We start from the raw sequence: 20796 nt of genomic DNA on the forward strand, positions 1-20796 counted from the left end.
TTTGCCTAACTATTCAGATTAAATAAATACTTTATAATCTTTCGGTTCATCTATAAGTAATTAGTTTTTTTTTAAATTTATTTAATATTAATATATTTCACATATTATGCCGATTAAACAAACCTCATATGCTTTTAAACTTTAATGAGATTCTATTAATTCAATTTATAAAACATTTAAAGCACTTTTTCAGCACTAAACGTTTTACACGAATACTGAAACATTTTTTTTAATAATATTAATTTATATCACGATTAATACTAGTTTGTTTTAATTAACATTACTGTTCATTAACTTAAGCACTTATCAATTCACATATTTACAATTTTCAAGGAACTTATTTGAAATACATACAGTAGTGTGGTTATGATTTTTATTTTATTTTTTCACTTCAATCAAAGGAACCTTTACGTGTCATAAAACAATCAAAACTTATTATATTATATTCGTCTAATTATTCATAATATGTGGAACTAAAAGTTCAACAGAAAATTAAGTACAATTTTCATAGGATTTTATATGGAGAGCATGACGTTTGTTGTACCGTTCGGAATAATCTGAAAGCCACAACACGCGTCACAAACTCTACAACAGTACATCAATCAATACAAATGCATACGTATGTATAAACTTTGAATCGAATCACATGAAGCTCGAATAGTCTATGCGTGATGGGACATCAGGCGATCGAGCACGTCAGGGGTGCTCAACTTTGGAAACTATCCTTGTTTGCTTTGACTCTAAGTGGGGCTGTGAGGCGGAGGTTCGCGGTCAGGTTCCGATGAAGGGGATGGGGGTTGAGCTGGGGCTGGAGATGCTCTTCTAGGGGGGTACGGCGCATATCTAAGGGCGGCCGCTGCTGGTAAGGGCGGCGGATATAAAGGCCTAGGTAGATGGTGGGCTGCTAGACAAGCCCATTGGCCCCATAGTGCAGGAGGTAGGCCGTATAGGGCTGGAAGGGCCGGAAGTGTTGGTACTGTCGGAAGTAGGGGTGCATATGAAGGGGCTCCACTTCCTGCCGCCCCTGCCGCCCCCGCTGCAGCCGCCGCCCTCAGGAACAGTTGAGAACGTGCTGCTAGAAGAGCCTTCTCTTCTAATGTCAGGTTGTTGTTGTGGCTGTCGAGTTCGAAGGGTCTCAAAGGTGCCCTTAGGTACTGCTGCTCCGCTAGCATTGACTCCATTGTCTCCCTGAAACGGAAAAATATGCAATTAAGTATGCAAAAAGATTATATTAAATATGAAGCTTAGAACATATATATATCCAGATTTGTACGGATATAAATTCACAGTTGTACAAAATGTTTTCATTTTTAAAAGTATTTGTAAAAGTATCATGTATGTACATAGTTTGGATATTTCAAATATGTCGACTAAAATTTTATACTTAATTAGTAATGAGGTGTTTTATTACACATTGTTGAATTAATTGGAAAATCCGTGCATAAATGATGAAGTGTCGTCCAACCATTACAATATTTTATATTCGCGTCAGTCACGCAACGTATTAATCTGAATATTCTATTATATTCTATGTAAAAGTGTTTGTATCCGTGTATGATAAAATTAGCTCGACAGGTTTGAATTTTTCCTTTGACTTTGAAAATGAATGAATGATTGAAACAACACAATAGCCGCAAAACTATACAATTTCATTCTTATTATGAAATAAGTCTGTAATTTTGTGGTTATTATAACTCTTTGAAGCACAGGCTTCCAACCTTTTTCAGGTGGCGAACCTTTTTATAAAACCCAAGTGACCCCAAAGCATTTGAAAAATACATTTTTAATGTATAAAAATATTATTTAAACGAGTTAAGGCGCATTTAAAATGAAATAAATTAGTCAATATTTTTTTTATGTGTATCGATTTAGTTGGTGACCCCACAGAAGACTTTTTGCGACCTTATTTGTGGTCCCGACCCATATGTTGGGAACTAATTTCAATCATATTTTGATGTATTTATTCCGTGAGTTGACCTCGATTGAAAATAATTTATTCTTAGTATTATTTGTTGTACTGCTGGTCAGACTTTGGATATTGGAGACTCCAGGAGTTTATTATCAATTTATCTAATTTCTGTGTTGAAACAGTTCCTCATCAATTGGCAAAAACCATTCTACCCACTATGTCACCATTATTTGAACATGATTTCAGAATTCATAACCTACAGTTGGTCCGCTGAAGGAAGACACTTAGGAAAAACGTATATGCTATCTCTTTCACCATCACAGACAATAGAAAATTGTACGTACGAAATGCTATTGGTCGAGATGGGGTGAAAGGGACAGCAAGTGAATTTTGCCTAAGTGTCTTTCTACAGCGGATGAATTACATAAATTTGTATATGAACAAGTTTAATACCATAAATGTCACTCACGAGCAACCTGATAACGGCATTTTGACAAAAAAAAGTGACATTTCCAATTACTATTTTGTATAATATGTATACATATATTCGAGTATAGTCCAATATAATTATAATTTTCAATACATTTGTCTATACAAACATACATAAATATTTTTGCAGACACAAATAAATATATGATGTAAATCATATTCATCACGTAACTTAGTAGTAGTAATATTTATGTATGTAGTACATGTGTGGAGCTTTTGATATTATATCTAATTTAAATAAAATTTGTTGTATTTCTTTTTCCAGCTAAAGAATAAACGGAAGCTGTGTCTCTATCCATACATTTTGAACCTATTATTGAAGAAAATCGCTTCAGATTTCAAGATCACAATGACGTCAGCCGATTATAGTCAGAATTTTCATCAACTGTTAAAATGACTTATAATAAATGCTATTATAAAAATAAGACTAAAAATCAGATGCTACGTCGATTGTATATTATAATAATATTTTAAACTCGACTAATTTTTGAATTTTCAATATACGATCCACATAGCATGTGATCCACACTCAATGTATCCTTAATCTAATTATATTAAACCTATTTATTTAAATCTAATTTTATAATATATTATATATAATAAAAAGCATAACAAAAATTATAAAGCCAACGATGATTCGTTTTTAATGCTAGTTTTATTTTTAATCATCAACGAATATGATTGTTATTATGATTTTTGGGGTGTTCTTTTTTTTATAGAAATGGAAGGAACACAACTGTTTTGGACTGTTTCTTACTTAGGAAAACTTGAGAGGGAGTCGAACCAGGGAGAGACTGATTGCAGCGGACCTGCGGAAGGCTGCCACCATGGTCGTTGCATCTGCATGAAGCTTTCACTTAAACAAAAATACCACTTTTTTAACCCCCACAAATTATAATCACAATCATATTCAATTACAAACACAAACAAATTCACAAACTGTACAGATAAAAGCGGTATTTTTATTGACGACACATTTCCAGCTATAATGTTGAAGCAAATGATATACGATGTGGGTTGATAAGTCGATTGTGACAAAAAAATGACGTTGGATGTTGAAAAAATTGGATGATTTTGACTAGATGTACTTATATTATAATATTCATAATTTGTCTTGAGTTTATTTGATATACATACATATATCCGTCAGCTTTTTTATATTTATATGGAATACTATTTGAAACCAATCAAACGTTTCACAAATTGAATGATTGATCATTTATTTGTCGAGGCTATAAAATTAATGATTCGATAGATTGAAATGTTGTGGAGTATTTAGAATGGGCTAAACGAATCTACCTATATTAAAATATACACGTATATAATTCTTATGTGAGCAAGCAATAATAATAACAACACTTTTCTACAGATTGTATCTCCAATTATATTAAAACGACAGTAATAAAAATTGTATAAAAATTAGGCCTATTTACTTCTTATTATATTGATCTTATTACTTTAATTTTCAAAAATAAAAATTAAGTTGAAGAAAAATATAAGCGTTAAAAGTAGATACTGAAGCATTGTTATATTATGAGATACAAACTATGTAGTTTATATTGTACATATTCTACCAAATAAAATAATAAAAAAAATATTATAAATATTCACCTTTCGAACTCGGTCAATCTCGACGAATCTCTAAAGCCCTTCGCGAAAGGGTTGCTGTCTATTTTCAATTTGGTTATCTGCAAAGATGGAAAAATAAAACAACCATTAATAAAAACAAAAAAAGAAGAGGTCACAGAATGACCTTTAATCACAAAAAAAAAAAAAAAAATATATATATATATATATATATATATATATATATATATATATATATATATATATATATATATATATATATATATATATATATATATATATATATATATATATATATATTGATCGACGCATCACGAACTGCGTGCATTATAAATAAAAGATGGTCAATCTCTGTCTGGATGGCGGCTACCAGACGACTTCTGACCCCGCGCATAAAACCATTCATTGTCTAGTCGACAGGGCTGAATTTTATCACATTAGCTATTTAATAAAAAAATACAGTATAAAATTATTTATTATACAATTCCCTCCCGGCCTCAGATCGATCCAGTCATTCTAATTCTGCGAAAGTGAATGTGAGAAGCGTGTGGTTGGGATTAAATATTCCAGGTACAATACCGTGTCGGATCCGTGCCAGTTCCGGCGAGGATAATCAACGTCAAGGTGGGTCAAATTCTAGGGCAAATATGGCTTCTAGGGTGGTCTGATTTTGCGTGGTGAAAAGTGTATCCATCTGTCTGTCGTTTGTGAGCGCTAATGAGGTGCGCTAATAAGGTTGAAAAAATATATAAAAAAATTCTTAAGTAGGTTAAGATTTGGTATTTAAGAACTGGGTGTAACTTAACTCTAGCATCACATTTCCATTCATCATTGATGCAAACTTTCAGACAGGTACCATTATTTGTTTTGATCATTAGTTTTTCATTGAAAATCATGATAATTATTGTACATATGTATGTACATATATAAGTCATGTCACGTAGTGAATGATGTAATGGTTAGAGTAAAGATATTGAAATGACAATGGGCGGGTCTCGTAGCTAGAAAAACGGACGATAGATAGACGACAGAAGTGCTCGAATGGTATTCGAAATAATGTTAAAGGGTGCAAAGAAGGCTATAGATGATGGGTGGATGAAATGAAAAAAATGAAATGTGAGGGATGAAATGGATAAGAGTTGCCCAAAAAAGACACAAATGGAAGCATGTTTGAGATGCCTTCATCCAGCAGTGGATAAAGAATGGCTGAGAATGATAAAACTACGACTTAACAAAAAAAAATATTTTCTAACATGTTGCGCAAAGTGAGAGGCGTGGATAGTAAATAATGATGATTCATATTATTGTTCTAAAATAGGTTGAAATAGATTGAAAATATGTATGTTGGTCATAACATAAACACGAGATTCATTAAATAAATAAATAAATGTTTTCGAACAGAGTGGTCACGGGTTCGAGTCCCACTAGAGTCCCGTTGCTGGCCAGACCTTGGTTTGTAACTCCAGGTCGATCATGTCTTAACAGAGTTGGGCAATTTTTCTGATTTTCATTAAAACGGTTCCTGTAAAATTGGCATATCCTGTCCTATTCACTTTTGCTCATATCAAGTTATTCAGCGTCTTGAGGTTCGCCAATTTGATTATAAAATACTGCAAAAATTTCTCCATAGGTGTCACTTTGTGTGAATTCGCTTTGTATAAAATGTGTATGTATTATATATTGATTGTATTGTATCGCTTTGGAGTGATCTGTAAAGGCGACTGTTCATGTTCAATGAAATAAAATAAAATAAAATAAAACTCTATAGTGCGTGGTCACACACACACACATATAAATATATTTTTTAAATTTAATTGTATTCCAATTAATTATCTAACCAGATCATCTAAACCTGTTGGACGCAGCCCTTTTGGTACCGCAGGCACCACTTTGATCTAACGCATACGAATGTGAAGGAGAAAACCGATGTTAGTCAACCTATGTAAGTAGGGACTAGCTAGCGACTGCCGATAAAGTACATATGTATAAATATATACGTATGTAGTTGACAAATTCTACGAGTCGTAAACAATGTGTTCCGCGTATATCAAGAGGTTGCATGGCTCTGATCTAAACTATGTGATGTTACATCAAATAGTATAACTAATCATATGGTAAATCGGACTCTCAATAAATGTATGAGAAATCGCGACGGCCTCGGAATTGTGCCAAGCGGAGTTGCCAGAGCATTGACAGACAAACGACAGTCTAAATAATTTGACAGGTGATTATTATTTTAGAAAAAAATAAACGAACGAACAGAAAATACACCGATATCCCGATAAACAGTACAAAGCACAGTGTCGCTACCGTTTACGTTGCATATACGTTTCGACAACTTGTGTGGGATTCTGGGCGGGCGCCATTCATTACTCGAGTCGACGCCGCTACTTCAAAACACTGTCACGAAAACATTCAAAATACATTCTTCTCCACCTCTCCCCTCGACACGACACTTTCGCCGAGAGCTGGGGTGACATCTCGTTAGCATTTCGGCGGGACCCCGACCGGTCCGCCGATGAGCGATGAGCGCCCCTGGCCCCGGGAATCCTCCCGTCTAATTTATGCGGGGTCACCCCAGCTAGTTAGCGAGACGCGACCTCAGCGGGGGCGCTAGTGACACTTTATATACTTTTTATAATAATTCAAATGCACCTTTCCCTTTATTTATTTATGTATGTCCACCTATCACATAATATTGGAATAAATTTTCAAATGTGTAAATTTTTTGTCCTTAATGACAGATGTAATCGCCTATTTATCTTTCAGTGTCCGATCCCCCTCGTTTTCGATTCATCTTTGTACATCACCTCTCCCCCCCCCCCCCCCCCTTTCTTCTATGTAGTGTAGGATTCAAAGCGGATGTACTGGTTTCAGACTCGATCTGAAGCGATGTTGCTCACTAATTACATCCTGTGTCTATGATGACGTAATCGCACTTACAGGCAGTGAAAATGTACAATATTCATTTTGGCATGCCTATATACATTGTAAAAAATATTATATTCAATGCATAATAATACATATATTATCATATTTATAAAACTCTTTTTGTGTGCTTTTATTTTATTCCAAGGCTTATATATGTTTCACTTCGCCTTTTGGTCTGACACTATTTTATACATTCTTCCAATCGGTTTGAAATGTTGGCATTTTTACGCGGTTTGTTCACCGATAGAAATTTTAATCGCTTCTACCAAATCGATTGTGAAAAATAATCGTAATAAAGCCAATGACAGCTCAGCTCCGCCTGTGGACAGTAGTTTTATATGTTTGACTTTCTGCCACCAAATCGTTTTGTCCGATTTAATTGTTTAAACGCCTATAATTTAATCTTTTTCACACTATACCTTATAAAATTTGCATTATGGGCTCTTAATATCTTTTTATGTATATTTTAATTCACGAATAGGTTATTTTGTTTCAGTGTATAGCAAAAAGAACATGATGCATGAAACACTCTACTCAAGATATGATCTTAGAGTGTTTAAATTTTTGATGAAACGTATTGATTTGCAAAATTATAAGACAACCGAAAGTACATGGACCGCAATTCGCCATTTTGCCCGTTTTAATAAGCATATGATTAGCTAAATTGAAGCTAGTTTGTCATTGTCAATTCGCGCAATCTTATTATTTCGACAGGTTTCTCATACATTTCTTCAAATATGGGAACCACTGCCAAACCAATATTAATACAAGGAAAATATATCACAGATTGAGTTTTGGTCTGGCATCGACGATCAGACGTGCTAGCGTTTTTTTTACATATGCAAAGCTATCTAAAAAAAACCACGTGCCGAGCACCACTCTGTGTGCATGCGTCCTTAACATCTACGACAAAAGATACAGTCGACCGAATGATTTTTTTGCTATGGATGTTTTCGGTAAGAACACACTCCAAAGTGCGGCACAGAACGTGCACATGGACTTCAGTGGTGAGAGGTGTATCTTCACGTCATTATTAGTTCGTACGATCTTATTATATCGACAAGCTTATCCTACATTTCTTCAAATATGGGAATCATAGTTATCGATCACTTTGACAGGATATCTATCAAGAATATCACTCCAGGGGATGAGTTTTGCGAAGGGACGTGGCGGTGCAGATTTGGCGTACAAAAGTACATTTGGTGTATTTTTGTATTCGCAAAACTATCTTTAAAAAGCACCTGCCGCGTACCGCTCTGTGTGTTTTTATATTAAGTCGTTGGACTATACATATGTCCGTAGAACTTTTGTCGTGGATCTAAAAAATTGATAAGAAGCTACGAATTTTTAAGCCTAAAAATCATTGACAAACTCTCAATGATTTGCCTTACAAAAATAAAGTTTGCAAAAGATTTATCTTATATATTATGTATTTTTATTGAATATTCAATACAATTATCAATTAAAAGATTAATAGGCTGCAAATATCTACACAGTCTAATAATATATTTAATTGAATTAGAAGTTTCCAATGCTCAAGTTTCATAATTTAAAAAAAATCTCAAGCGATAACGCGCATTCTTCAGAAACGACAGTTTCAAAACTGGCATTCGCTTCCATCGATCATTCACATCGGTAAATCATTGTGAAATATCTAAACGAACATTCCAACTGACATTTCTTCCATAACGATTCGAAATTCTCTTTCAGACATTTCCATAACGGACAGAACAAATCATTGACAACGAAAACACACACACACAATCATTACGTAGACTAAAAAAATAACAATACACGACACGTGAAAACGGAAGGAGTCAAATCATCACTTCAGCGCCTGAAAAGAGTCCCTCACTTCCGTTTCCGCATCCCGAAATACCATCACATTTACATATTTGATGTACATATGTACATATTTGAATTCGGCTTCCCAGTAGACCGCCTGTCATTTTAGCGCAGAAAGTAATTTCTGACGGGTGAATTAATGTCTCACCAAATGAACGTTGACGTAAAAATGCCTCGTATATTCGGTTTTTTGTCGGGCCCGCTAGTTAACATGTTTTCAGATGTTTCGTGCACACTTGTAATATACACACAAACGAGCCGTTTCGTACGAAATACGACACCAGTAATAAATACGTGCACACTACGCCCGTATTATTGCGCCACACGGACACATTATGGATACACATTTTCGGAGAAATTCTTTTGAATTCGTGACTGATTGCCGCAATCCGTGGTAGGGTGGGGTAGGTAGGGTTTGTGGTAATGTAATCGACTCTGCGCGATTCTGACAGCCGACATTTATTCCGGCTTTTGTGTGTGAACACGCATAATCGTTTATAAGGTCGTATCGTTGATAGTCGCCGGAAAATTACGCATTTTTCAAAATTTACTCACACGTTACGAAATGAAAATGAACTGAATTAAGAAGCGTTTTTTGTTATTGGAAATCTGTATCTATCAAAAATTACGCATTGCGATTCCATTCAATGTCATTCACTCTAATCATTTCAATCTATAGATATGTATGTATAATCGAAGCTATCGTCATCATTTACAACTATTCGCCATCCATTACTGGACGAAGGCGACTTCGACTCTGTTTTGGGCAACTATCATCCATCTCATTCCCAGTGGCGACTGGTCAGTTGCTGTATCTCTATCGCACAGTCTATATTTGCATGTGTGTGAGCAGTATTTCCGAGAGGCTATGGCGCTTCTACTAAACACTCCTCGCACATACGCAACTATGGACTGTGCGATACAGATATGTAAATAAATAAATGTAATATGTAATACTAATATGTAAATAAATAAATATGCTGCAGATACAGCATATTTATTTATTTACATATTAGCCACAGTGACATTACAGAATACTCTAACGCGTCACTGTGACCAGACATACATATAAGCAAAATACAACTACTATATATGAGAAAATTAGTGACAAATATATCTTGTAGATAATAAACTCTAGAAATCATATTCAAATAGTGGTGACATAATGGATAGGATGGTTTTTGCCAATTTGATGGAAGAACCGCTTTAATAATGAAATCAGATAAATTGACAAATTCTGATAGGAAACGATCGACTCGGAGTCACGAATATTCAAGTTTGACCAGCAGAATTAAAGATTATACTCAGAATAAATTATTTTAAATCGCGGTCAGCTCACGGGATCGAACGTGGCGACCTCTCGGTGCTTAGTATTAACACAACCACCGAGCCATGCATATGACGAGCACTGTTTATATCACACATTTTTCTAATTTCATCCACCCATCTCCCATGTGACCTTTCTATTACCATTTTACATTCTCTCGAGTACTATTCGACCACTTCTTTCGTATTTTCTTCTAACTACATGACTTATACAATCGAAATAAATATATTGGTAAATTTATCTATTTATCTAAGGCAGTGTTTCTCAACCTTTTTACACTTGCGGATCACTGAAAATAAGAGAAATATATTGTGGACGACTAACATGAGAATAAAAAATATTATTTATTATACAACATAATACAAGTTGGATTGCCCGTATGTATAGATTATAGAAGTAATTAAATGAAAAATACACATATTTAATTTTCAAAAATTTTATAAAATGTCAATTATATAAAAATTTTCATTCCTTTTGACTTTTTTCAGTTGAGAAACACTGCTCTAAACTATTATTAACAATAATAATTTTTATTCCAGAAGATAGAAGATAAATATAGATAGTAAAAAAATAACTAAATTTAATAATAGTGAGATTTAAATAAATGTAATAACAATTAAAAATACTTAAGACTCATAAAAAGTTTGAAATAATGGAAATTCAATTCGATTTAAATATGATCAAGTCAAGTAAAAAATTACGGATATCAATTCTGTATCTTTTCACCACCTTAAAGTGTTATAATTAGAGGTAGGATAGTCACAGTGCTATCCATTGTTCGGCAAACCTTTAACAATGCATTTACAACCTTTGAACAATACACGGCCCCCTCAGGCTCCGGTGACTAGTTATAATATAAAAAAATTAAGAGCCTTTATTAAAGGACAATGTAAATTAAATTTGAATTTAACAATTTTCAATCTTCAAAATGCTGCTTCTGGTTGTTCATTCTTTTTTAAATTATTATTATGTTAATTTTTTTATTTATATTAATATTGTATTTTATTAACCCTCATGTGAGCTTTCTTTCTGATTAATCGCACAATTCCATAAACAGATGATTTGTATAAATTTCTAAACTACTTTCAATGCCAAAAAATGGAAGAATATATGATTTCAAAAAAAAAAAAAAATCCACATCCGTCAAAAATGACGGATACAAAATCCGTCCATGAATACATATGTACATACATACCCAAAGAAAAATTCTGTCATTCTCACAACGATTAATCTGTCAAAAATGAACATCCAAATAGTAGTGTCAAATATTCACGCTATCTTTGACGAAAATCTGATTCATTGCTACCGGATTAGAAATACTATACGATTCTAAAAACTTGTTTTTATTTCAGCGAAACGAATCTAAAGTTCTAATTAAATATAAACTCTCGCGATGGCAGTAGTAGGATATATTCAACAATATTTATTTCGTAGTCTTTTGTATAACCCAATTCAACTGTTCAATACAGAACTATACTGTAGACTTGTCACTATAGGAAAATTGAACATGGAATTTTCCAACCACCAGAATTTCATGCATACGTTCGATAATCGGGGAAATCCCGAACAAACACCGACTTTTCATGAATTCAAAACCATGCCAAGATATCAGACACGCACTATACCCGACACCGAACAAACTCGTCTAAGTTTTTACACGATATATTCAGAGCCACCCGCATCGAACAGACGCTACACATACACGCTAGTGTGACAATATCTCATCACGGGTGACAGTCATTAAAAGAGCAGCGCTTGTCACAAGACACTTTATGACGCTCGTTTACAAACGTTTCCGACTCGGCTTATATATATTTATTTTTTTCATCTCGTATCTTTTTATATTTATTGTACGTGTGGAAGCCGCAAAAAATCCCCGAAGCTTCAAAAAAATAAAACTATCAACGGAAGACCGACGCAACGTCATCTGAGGTGGGATAGTAGATGCATAGATAGATATATCTATGTACATGGGTATATTTATTATATAGTGAGTTGTTAAAGTGTCACCTGGATGCGGAGACGCTAAGTGGGATGAAATTATTGTCGAACTTCTGTTCCGTTCTTTCGTTTTACGACCGTTCCCGTATAACGAGGATTGCGCGTTTTTCATATGTTGTAAGATTCGTATGGCGACACATTTTATCGGTCCATTAAATATTTTTCGATGGAAGAGTAATTTATGAGACGATCATAATGCGCCACGTCGACATCTTTCGGATTGGATTTTTATTAAATAAATACAGCGAGAAGTGTAGCAGGGCTGTGGAGTCGTGAAAAAAATATACGCCAATTTCCTACAATCGGACTCCGACTCATTCTCTAATATCTCTGGAGTACTTTATTTTATATATTAGTGGAGGGAAAATGTAAATTAGAAAATTTGAAAGCTTGTAATGTAAAGTTTACATGAAATAGTGTAAAAAAAGTAACGTTGTGATATGAAGCTGCAATCTGGTGAATAGCAAGATGTCATCACGTCGATCTGACAGATGATTCCGATGTAATTTTTAATGATTAAATTTCTCTAGCGTAATGTCGGGGCAACAGCATAGCTCTTTGGTTAGCGTGTAATGGTTTCAACTGTGTGGCCAGTGGTTCATTCCCTGGCCCGATACTGTTAGCCAGACCTTAGATTTGTGACCCCAGATTGATAGCTTCCGCAGAGTTATCAAATTTATCTGATTTCATTGAAATGGTTCCAAGAAATTGGCAACCTGTCTTATCTCTAGCAAAAATTCTACTTCATAGCATCTCGAATTTTCTGACATATATAATGCTGTAAAAATGTTTGTCAAATTTATCCATTGATGTCTCTATGATGCTCTGTATTTTCATTGTTGTTTGTAATTGGTTAGGAAGCTATAAATATGTATAAATATGTATATGGCTAAAATATGCAAACGTACAAACGTATGTACATATATGGGTAAAATATCAAAGCGATTGGAAGAGTAAAAGTGATTGAAAATCAACTTATAAAATGTCGAACAGTACATAGAAAAGAATAGAGACATCTATGGATATCAACATTATTTTTATATACAGAAAATTTGCGAAAAATACAATTTGTAGATAGCATATTTTCAACAAAATCGTGATGTTAATGACGATTTTTAGAGAAACAGAGGGGGAGGATACCGATTTATTGGATCCGTCACAACAATAAAGCTAGAAAAATCGGAAAATTATAAAATGACACGGTCGATCTATGTTTTAATAACTACAAGATCTCGCCAGCACCATATTTGATGGGACTTGAACCCAAGACAACACTATTGGTATGCAATAGCTCTACCAATGCACTACGCTGTGACTGCATACATACATATGTATATACAATACTATAAAAGTTACAAATAAAGGGTAGGTGACCAATTTGGTTAAGAACCGTTTTGAATAATGAAATCAGATAAGTCTGATAGTAAACGATCGACAAATCCAATGTCTTAACAGCAACACTGTGCCAGGGCTCGAATCCGTGACCCATCTATTGTTAGCATTATACGCCGACTACTGAGCTATGTTGCTGGTTTAATGACCTTATCTCAAAAGTAGCATGCTATAAAATCATCTGTTTATGGGATGCTATCTAACGAAATATTAGATTTTTTTGCATGAAAACATTACCAAATTTTCATACCGAAAAACGTTGACGAGATAAAAAAAAGCTAGTTCCACTTTCGGCCACCAAAAAATACATTTACAGTTTTAAACGCATTCAACAATAAAAAAAATAATAAATAAAATTCCGCTATTTCGAATTGCACCAAAAGTGCGCATAATTCGAAATTCGAAGCGGCCGCGTCAATCACCTGTCCGACAACTTACAACGAACAGGGGATAATCGTCAAAACGAAAGAAAAAAAATCGACCAAAACAAAACGCAAAACTGAAAAGAAACAACCGACGATGACGACGAAGAAGATGATGATGATGATGATGATGACTGCGGTCAAGTTGATAACGTAACAAGCGATCACGCGGAAATTTTCGACGGTTTGCGATCGCTTTTCGCGCACAAAACACAACCCCACCCATCTCCACTTCTCGTAAACTCTCATTTCCGACAACAATGAACCAACCTGGTTTTATGGGACTCAATGGCGTTCAATTTTACTGCGTTACCGTTTTAATGATCATCGTTAAAACGCGGACACTCGATACTTTGTCCGAAGATGATGTTGAAATGTATAATAAATTAACGTCGCCAGCAGTAAAACGGCTCGCGCAATAGTGGACAAAGTCCGAATTGATTTATAGTTCAATCGATCAATTATTATGAACCAGATAAATAACTAATCATACAAGTGCATCATACAAATTCAACGTTTGAGATAAGATACTGTTTGGATGGATTTAACTCATTTTAACACTAAACGAATCTTCGAATGTATTATTATGGCAAAATTTATAGATTTGTCTTGTTGCTTTTGCTAATAGTAAAATAATACAATCTCAAAGTTCATACCTACAAATCTACATAAATGTCATATTTAGATTTGTGAAGCTTGAAGACCGGTCAAAACCTCGCCTTTGATTTTACATTTGCTGTATTTATGAGTGACGGGCATTACAATTTACTGTGAGTACTTTTCATGTGGAAAAATCTTTGTTTTCCACGAAATTTTCCGTAGCAGAGTTTCATTGATATATAAAGTATAGAGGGAGTTTTCAGGAACTTGGAATGGGAACCAGCAGGAGTAAAAATTAACGGTCATCCCTTCTTGAGTCATCTTCGGTTCGCAGACGATATAGTTTTAATAGCTCGCGATCCAGCTGACTTACTTAACAGACCAACACAGCTGGACAGAGAAAGTAGGAAAGTAGGACCAAAAATTAACGTAAATACGACCAAACTAATGTTCAATAGCCATTGCATGCCTGATAACATCACAATAGATGATAAAATAGTAGAAGTAGTCGATAGTAATTTATATTTAGGACAAATAATAGACATGTCCGGTAGTAACGAAGAAGAAGTAGTGAGACGTATGCAATTAGGATGGAGTGCATTTGGACGAATTATTTTAAATAAAAAATGCCACTCTGCCTGAAGAAAAAGATCTTCGTTCAATGCACTTTGTCAGTGATGACGTATGGATATGAAACTTGGACATTGAACGCTACACAAAGTTAAATTCACTCAATGAAGTATGGAACGCTATATGCTCGGCATGAGGAAAGACAGGAACGTGTGGGTGAGAAGTATGACAAGGGTAGTGGATAGAGTAAAGAGATTTAAATGGAAATGGGCGAGCCACGAGGCTAGAAGAATGGAGGAAAGGTGGACAAAATAAGTGCTAGAATGGTACCCGATAGAATGCAAAAGGGTAAAAGAAAGACCGCAAGGAAGATGGGTAGATGAAATTAGGAAAATGTGTGGGGTGAGATGAATGAGAGTTGCACAAAACAAACACGAGTGGAGAGGCCTTCATCCAGCAGTAGATGGTGAGCGGCTGTAGATGATAATGATGATGATATATATATTTGCTTCGAAGTGAAAATCATATGTACGTATATGAACATAACTACGATCTATAGAAATGCATACACAATTTAACCAATTGAACACGCCAATTTCACTTCAATACAATTCCTATAGGTATCATAAAATACTCCCATACACAATACAATTTCATTAATTTCCTATATTGAATGTATATATGTACATACATATGTAATATAAAGTAGCGATAACGACCCCTGCAGGTAACGATCGGTCTCGATACAAGCATCTCGAAATAAATATAATTTATTTGTTTGCGTCGCAAAGTAGCGTGAATTCGCGCACACGACACCTATACTTTGGGACAATGGGACTTTTTTTGTGGGCGAGTGAATTAGTTCTCCCGTACGATATTATACACCTATAAGCTTATGAATGAACTGTTAAAATAAGCACTTTTTCGGTGGGTATGGTGCAAAAGCTGCGCAACCTCGGTAAGTAGTCTTGGTCACGCACAATCAGAAAAACCGATGAAAATTCGTATAATTCTAGATTCGTGCACGGGTCAGATTCTCGCGTCGATATCTCCGATAAGGGCGAAATGTTACTTTGCAATTTTATTAATGTAATATTTAGCTGCGAATGTAAAGAGTTGGAGCTGTGGAGTGGAACTGAAAAATTTTTGCTGTAAAATATCAGGGAAATACAACTCAAGGGTACCGAACAAGGAAATAAGAGTAAGAAAAGCAACAAATTGCACTTGTTACTTTTTCTATTCATTTTTTCTAATATATAAGTATGGATGTTTATCTGCTGTGCAAGCCTACAGTTTCTGTAGCAAATCTGCAATTTTAAAATCTCATTTTTTCAAGTGTCTCATGTCTTCCAAGAACATTGGCAATTAGAATCTTAAACAAACAAAATTTAGAAAGACAAATTTTCAGATATCCATAGTTTAATTTTTTAACTTTAGCTCATTTGAGAAATGTCTGTCAGTTAAGCTAAATTATACATAAAGCTAATAGGGCATTAAAAATGTATTACCAGCAGCTTAGATTAGTGGTCAGAATGTAATGTTTTCAAACCGAGTGAGTGGTCACGGGTTCAATTTCTTGATGGTTGCTGCTGGCAAGACCTTGGATATGTGTCTACTGGGTGGATAGTTTCCTATCAGAGTTTAACAATTTATCTTGTTTCATTATTGAAACGTTTTTTCACAAAATTGGCCATCTACCTTCTATTTATCACCTCAGTGGTTACATACAATTAATCAAATAATAAATAACTAATACCAAATTTGATGGCTTCGTCGCCTGTTTCTCGGGGCATCAAACTCTTTAACCATATTTCCGTTAACTTGGATTTGTTCAATTTAAAATATGCTGATCGGGATGAGGGATTGTTCAGTTTGAGATCGTAATTGTGTACTTTCGTACTTATTTTTGTATCTTTAACTGTTTTTTCATGTATTTATATATCCTAGCTATAGTGACACCCTTTAGTATATCTATAATATCATTATAGCTTAACTTTAGTAAATAAATAATAAATTAATATGTATGTACATATGTAGTCACAAGTTACAGCTATTGAATACATGTTTTGAAGTCGTGGGTTTAAGTCCTGGCCAGCTTTAAACATAGATCGACCGTCTTCTGTTAGAATTTTATATTTATAATGTATTTTCTCACGGTTTTTTTTTACTGTCAATAGATGTCTCTATTGTATTACATACATGTATGTACTGCTATGTTTAAAAAATTGCTAGTACTTACGTAAAAATAATAAACTAACTATATATGTTGCTGTAAAAATAAAATAAAAAAGTATGTTGGTAAAATATCAAAGTGCTCGGAAGGGCGAAAGTAGTTCAAAATCAACTCACAAATTGTCAAACCCTATCTAATAGACAAGTGAAGTTAATAAAAACCTAATAAAAAGTGAACCAATACTGAAATTGACTATTTCAAATTAAAAAACTGTAAACTTTGACATACTTACATATGTACATATATCTGTACAAAAAGGCTTTGACAATATTTAGCATATCAAAATTGACAATATTATGCACCCGGTATTAGTCAAGTCTTCTGAATCACACTGCGTATGCTTATGTTAATTTTTATGTGTTATTTATTTTAAATATTGATATGTAAATGTGTGAAATTTGACGACTATCACCGTCAGTGATGTCATGGTAGTCATCAGCGGGGTGGCTTCTCCTTATAAATTACCCGAGGAGCGAGTGTCACCATAAATTTGGTGGCTTTGCGGGACGCTATCGGGTGTCTCCATCGATTGTTAAGACCACCTCCACACCGTATGGACATGGTGACATTTCTCGCCAAAGTGAGAAATATACGAATTTATGATCCTTCGCATTCATCTGTATATAAATATTGTACATACATACATATGAATACACATACATATAATGTTTGTTAGTTTTTTTCCAGAAGCTACTACAGAACAGTGTCAATACAAAATACAAACGAAACAAATGATAAAATAATTCCTTACATATTAATTTCATCTTGATGTACTGTGTCAATTTTAGCCGTGTCATGATTCGATATCTATATCGTCTAACTCATTTGTTGAGCTTCTGAGTCCCATGATAAGTTTGAATGACACTGTCACGACTTCTGCTTGTGTGAAGTTATTTGCAATAATGAAAATAATAAAGAATATCATTTTCTTGTCAACTTTTTTTTGTCTGAAAATTTAAGCAATTAATATTTAAATGTGAAATCAATACAGTAGACTTTCGTAATGACGAACTTATGATAGTTTGTTATTGAAAAATGTTGCTAAAATTTTATTCTTTATACTTAAAAATTTCGTTATTTCAGCATTCGTTATAGTGGAATTTGATTTTATTTTTTCGCCTTACAAAAGACATGTAGTATAGGTATATGAATATCATTGAACTTAAGTTTTGAAAAAAAAAATGATCGAACTCTTCTAGCTTAATAATAACAAATTGGCTCTATTTTGCAGGTCATTGACTGAAGCTTTCCAAACATTTTTTATACAATATAAACATTCGCATATTGTGAATCTGTGGTGGGACGACCACCCATGTCGTGACGTCACCGACCCGTCCGGTCTTTTTTCACAGGTGACAAACTGACGGTACACAGCGTGAGCGCAAACACAATTCTATTAAGATTTTTCCCTGGTCAAATATTTTGTCGGACGCCCCTGGGAGAGTCTTTATTTATCGCGCTTTATCACGACCATATTTCCCAGACGTTTCGGCGTTCGGCTGTCCCTTTCGCACTCGATAGGCGAGGCAATGAGTGCGAGCGAGACGCACTGCATTCAACGCACCGTGTTCACGCGAACGCGACATCGCAATCGAATCAATTCACACTTTTTGTTGTAGTTTATTTTAATTTAAATTTACCGCGTTTGTTTGGCCGTGGCTCAGTAGTACAGTTGGACAAGAATCAAAGTGTCCGTACAGTACGAAAATGGCATTCTGAAAGATGAATGGGTAGAAAAAAGAAATGTCGAAATTGACCAATTATGTTAAGTATTCGTAGAATTATATACATATTATATAAGTAAGGTACATCGAATAAATGTTGACAATAGATTTATTGACAAATTTATGATACAGGATTTATGCATAAGCCAAATTCATTGTAAGGAAAATTACTATGTATTTATTATGTACCTTTCAATTAATTAAAAAAATAAACATTACTAAGTACTATATACTATATACTAGCCAGCAGCATAGCTCGGTCATTAAGCTTCTGCCTAGCACCGAGAGGTGCCGGGTTCAATCCCATGAGCTGACCTCGATTGAAAAGAATTTTTCTGAGTATATCTGTAGTGCTGCTGGTCAGACCTGGATATTTGAGACTCCAGGTCGATCGTTTCCTATCAGAGTTTGCCAATTTTCTCTGATTTCATTGTTGAAACGGTTCCCAATTAAAAAAATGGCTAAAAACGTTCCTACCTACTATGACACCACTATTTGAGTATGATTAATGTACAATAAAATGTATGTACAATTTATATACATATATGTCTCGTTAATTTGCGAGTTTTCAGCAACTTGTATAATAAAAATGCTGTATTATTTGTAATTGGCCAGGAAGGCGCATTGGCGTTTACCTGTGAGGCCTTCCTGGTATAACATGTAATAAAAAATAAATTTTTAGTAGATGTCTTTTATATAATATAATATGTAATGTATGTAAATATCGATGGCTTGGTGCACAGATATTGTATGTCCAATTTTGAATTGGTATCGAGTTTTAAGTTTCAGATGCTGGAATAATCCAGGAAGATGTGGAGTTGTGGACTTTAGTCTGAAATCAGAGTCTCTAAAATTTCGAACCACTCTGCGTTTAAATCGCATTTATTAATTTACTAAAATGTATGTATACAAGTCTGAGACAGTGTTTCTTTCTATCTTTGTATTTTTCTTTGTTTAGATCCTGTATGTATTCATAAATAAAAGATACAAAATATTAAAAGAAATAAAAGTTATATACACTAAATGTGGCACTTTGTGATATTCAAAATTAATTGAATGTGAAAAGAATTATATTTTTAAATCGGAGTCGAGGTTTTAACCACTCCACAGCTCTCAAATTAAGTCTCAAATAAGCAGATGCTTAAACATGAAAATTCTGCAAAAAAAAACTATTCACCAATTCAACCGGTCAATGTAAAAATCGCCGAAAATTTTTCAAAAATTAAATTAATATCGATTTTTTAGTACGCTTGTATCGAAAAGAATACAGCAGGTAGGTAGATATTATACACAAGCACACGGTAAAAATCGCCCCTATTGTCATTGAAATTAGCTGGATTTATGTCAGTGGCGTGCGCGCGCGTTTTACTCTTCGCGGGTCGTTTCGTTGAATCGACCCCGCGGCGCGCACCAACCCCGGTCGACGTGTGTTTTATGCACCGTTTTGTCAGTGTCGTCCAACTGGCCATTATCTGGACGAGATATCTGTGTTTCGGAGCTGGGTTGCATTCCAACACTGATGAAAAAGACCCTGCGGTAGCACAATCCTATCCACATATTTACATACATACAACCATCCTACGACAAATGACCCACCTACAGTAGACAATTAGACGATAAGTACATATATAAAAATCAATAGTTAATTGAAACGCAAGGATCCAATGGCTAAACAAAATGTATATACATACATATAGCATTATGTCACAAAGAAAATAATATCATTGATAGATACTAAGTATCCTATATATGAGATATCCACGAAT

General features: G+C 34.3%; 1 protein-coding gene across 1 annotated transcript in view; it reads right to left on the minus strand.

The window, feature by feature from the left end:
* Nucleotides 1-387: 387 nt before the first annotated feature.
* Nucleotides 388-20796, minus strand: part of LOC143919452 (T-box protein 12-like) — a 67160-nt gene continuing 46751 nt past the window's right edge. Inside the window, exons 4-6 of the mRNA XM_077441771.1 lie at nt 4010-4086; nt 3156-3254; nt 388-1188 (exon numbers count right to left, since the gene is read on the minus strand). Of these exons, the coding sequence (XP_077297897.1) occupies nt 741-1188; nt 3156-3254; nt 4010-4086 (624 nt within the window). The 3' untranslated portion in view covers nt 388-740. The remainder of the gene's footprint in view (nt 1189-3155; nt 3255-4009; nt 4087-20796) is intronic.

This window comes from Arctopsyche grandis, chromosome 11 (genome assembly GCF_051622035.1).
Source record: "Arctopsyche grandis isolate Sample6627 chromosome 11, ASM5162203v2, whole genome shotgun sequence".
NCBI classification, from domain to species: Eukaryota; Metazoa; Arthropoda; class Insecta; order Trichoptera; family Hydropsychidae; genus Arctopsyche; species Arctopsyche grandis.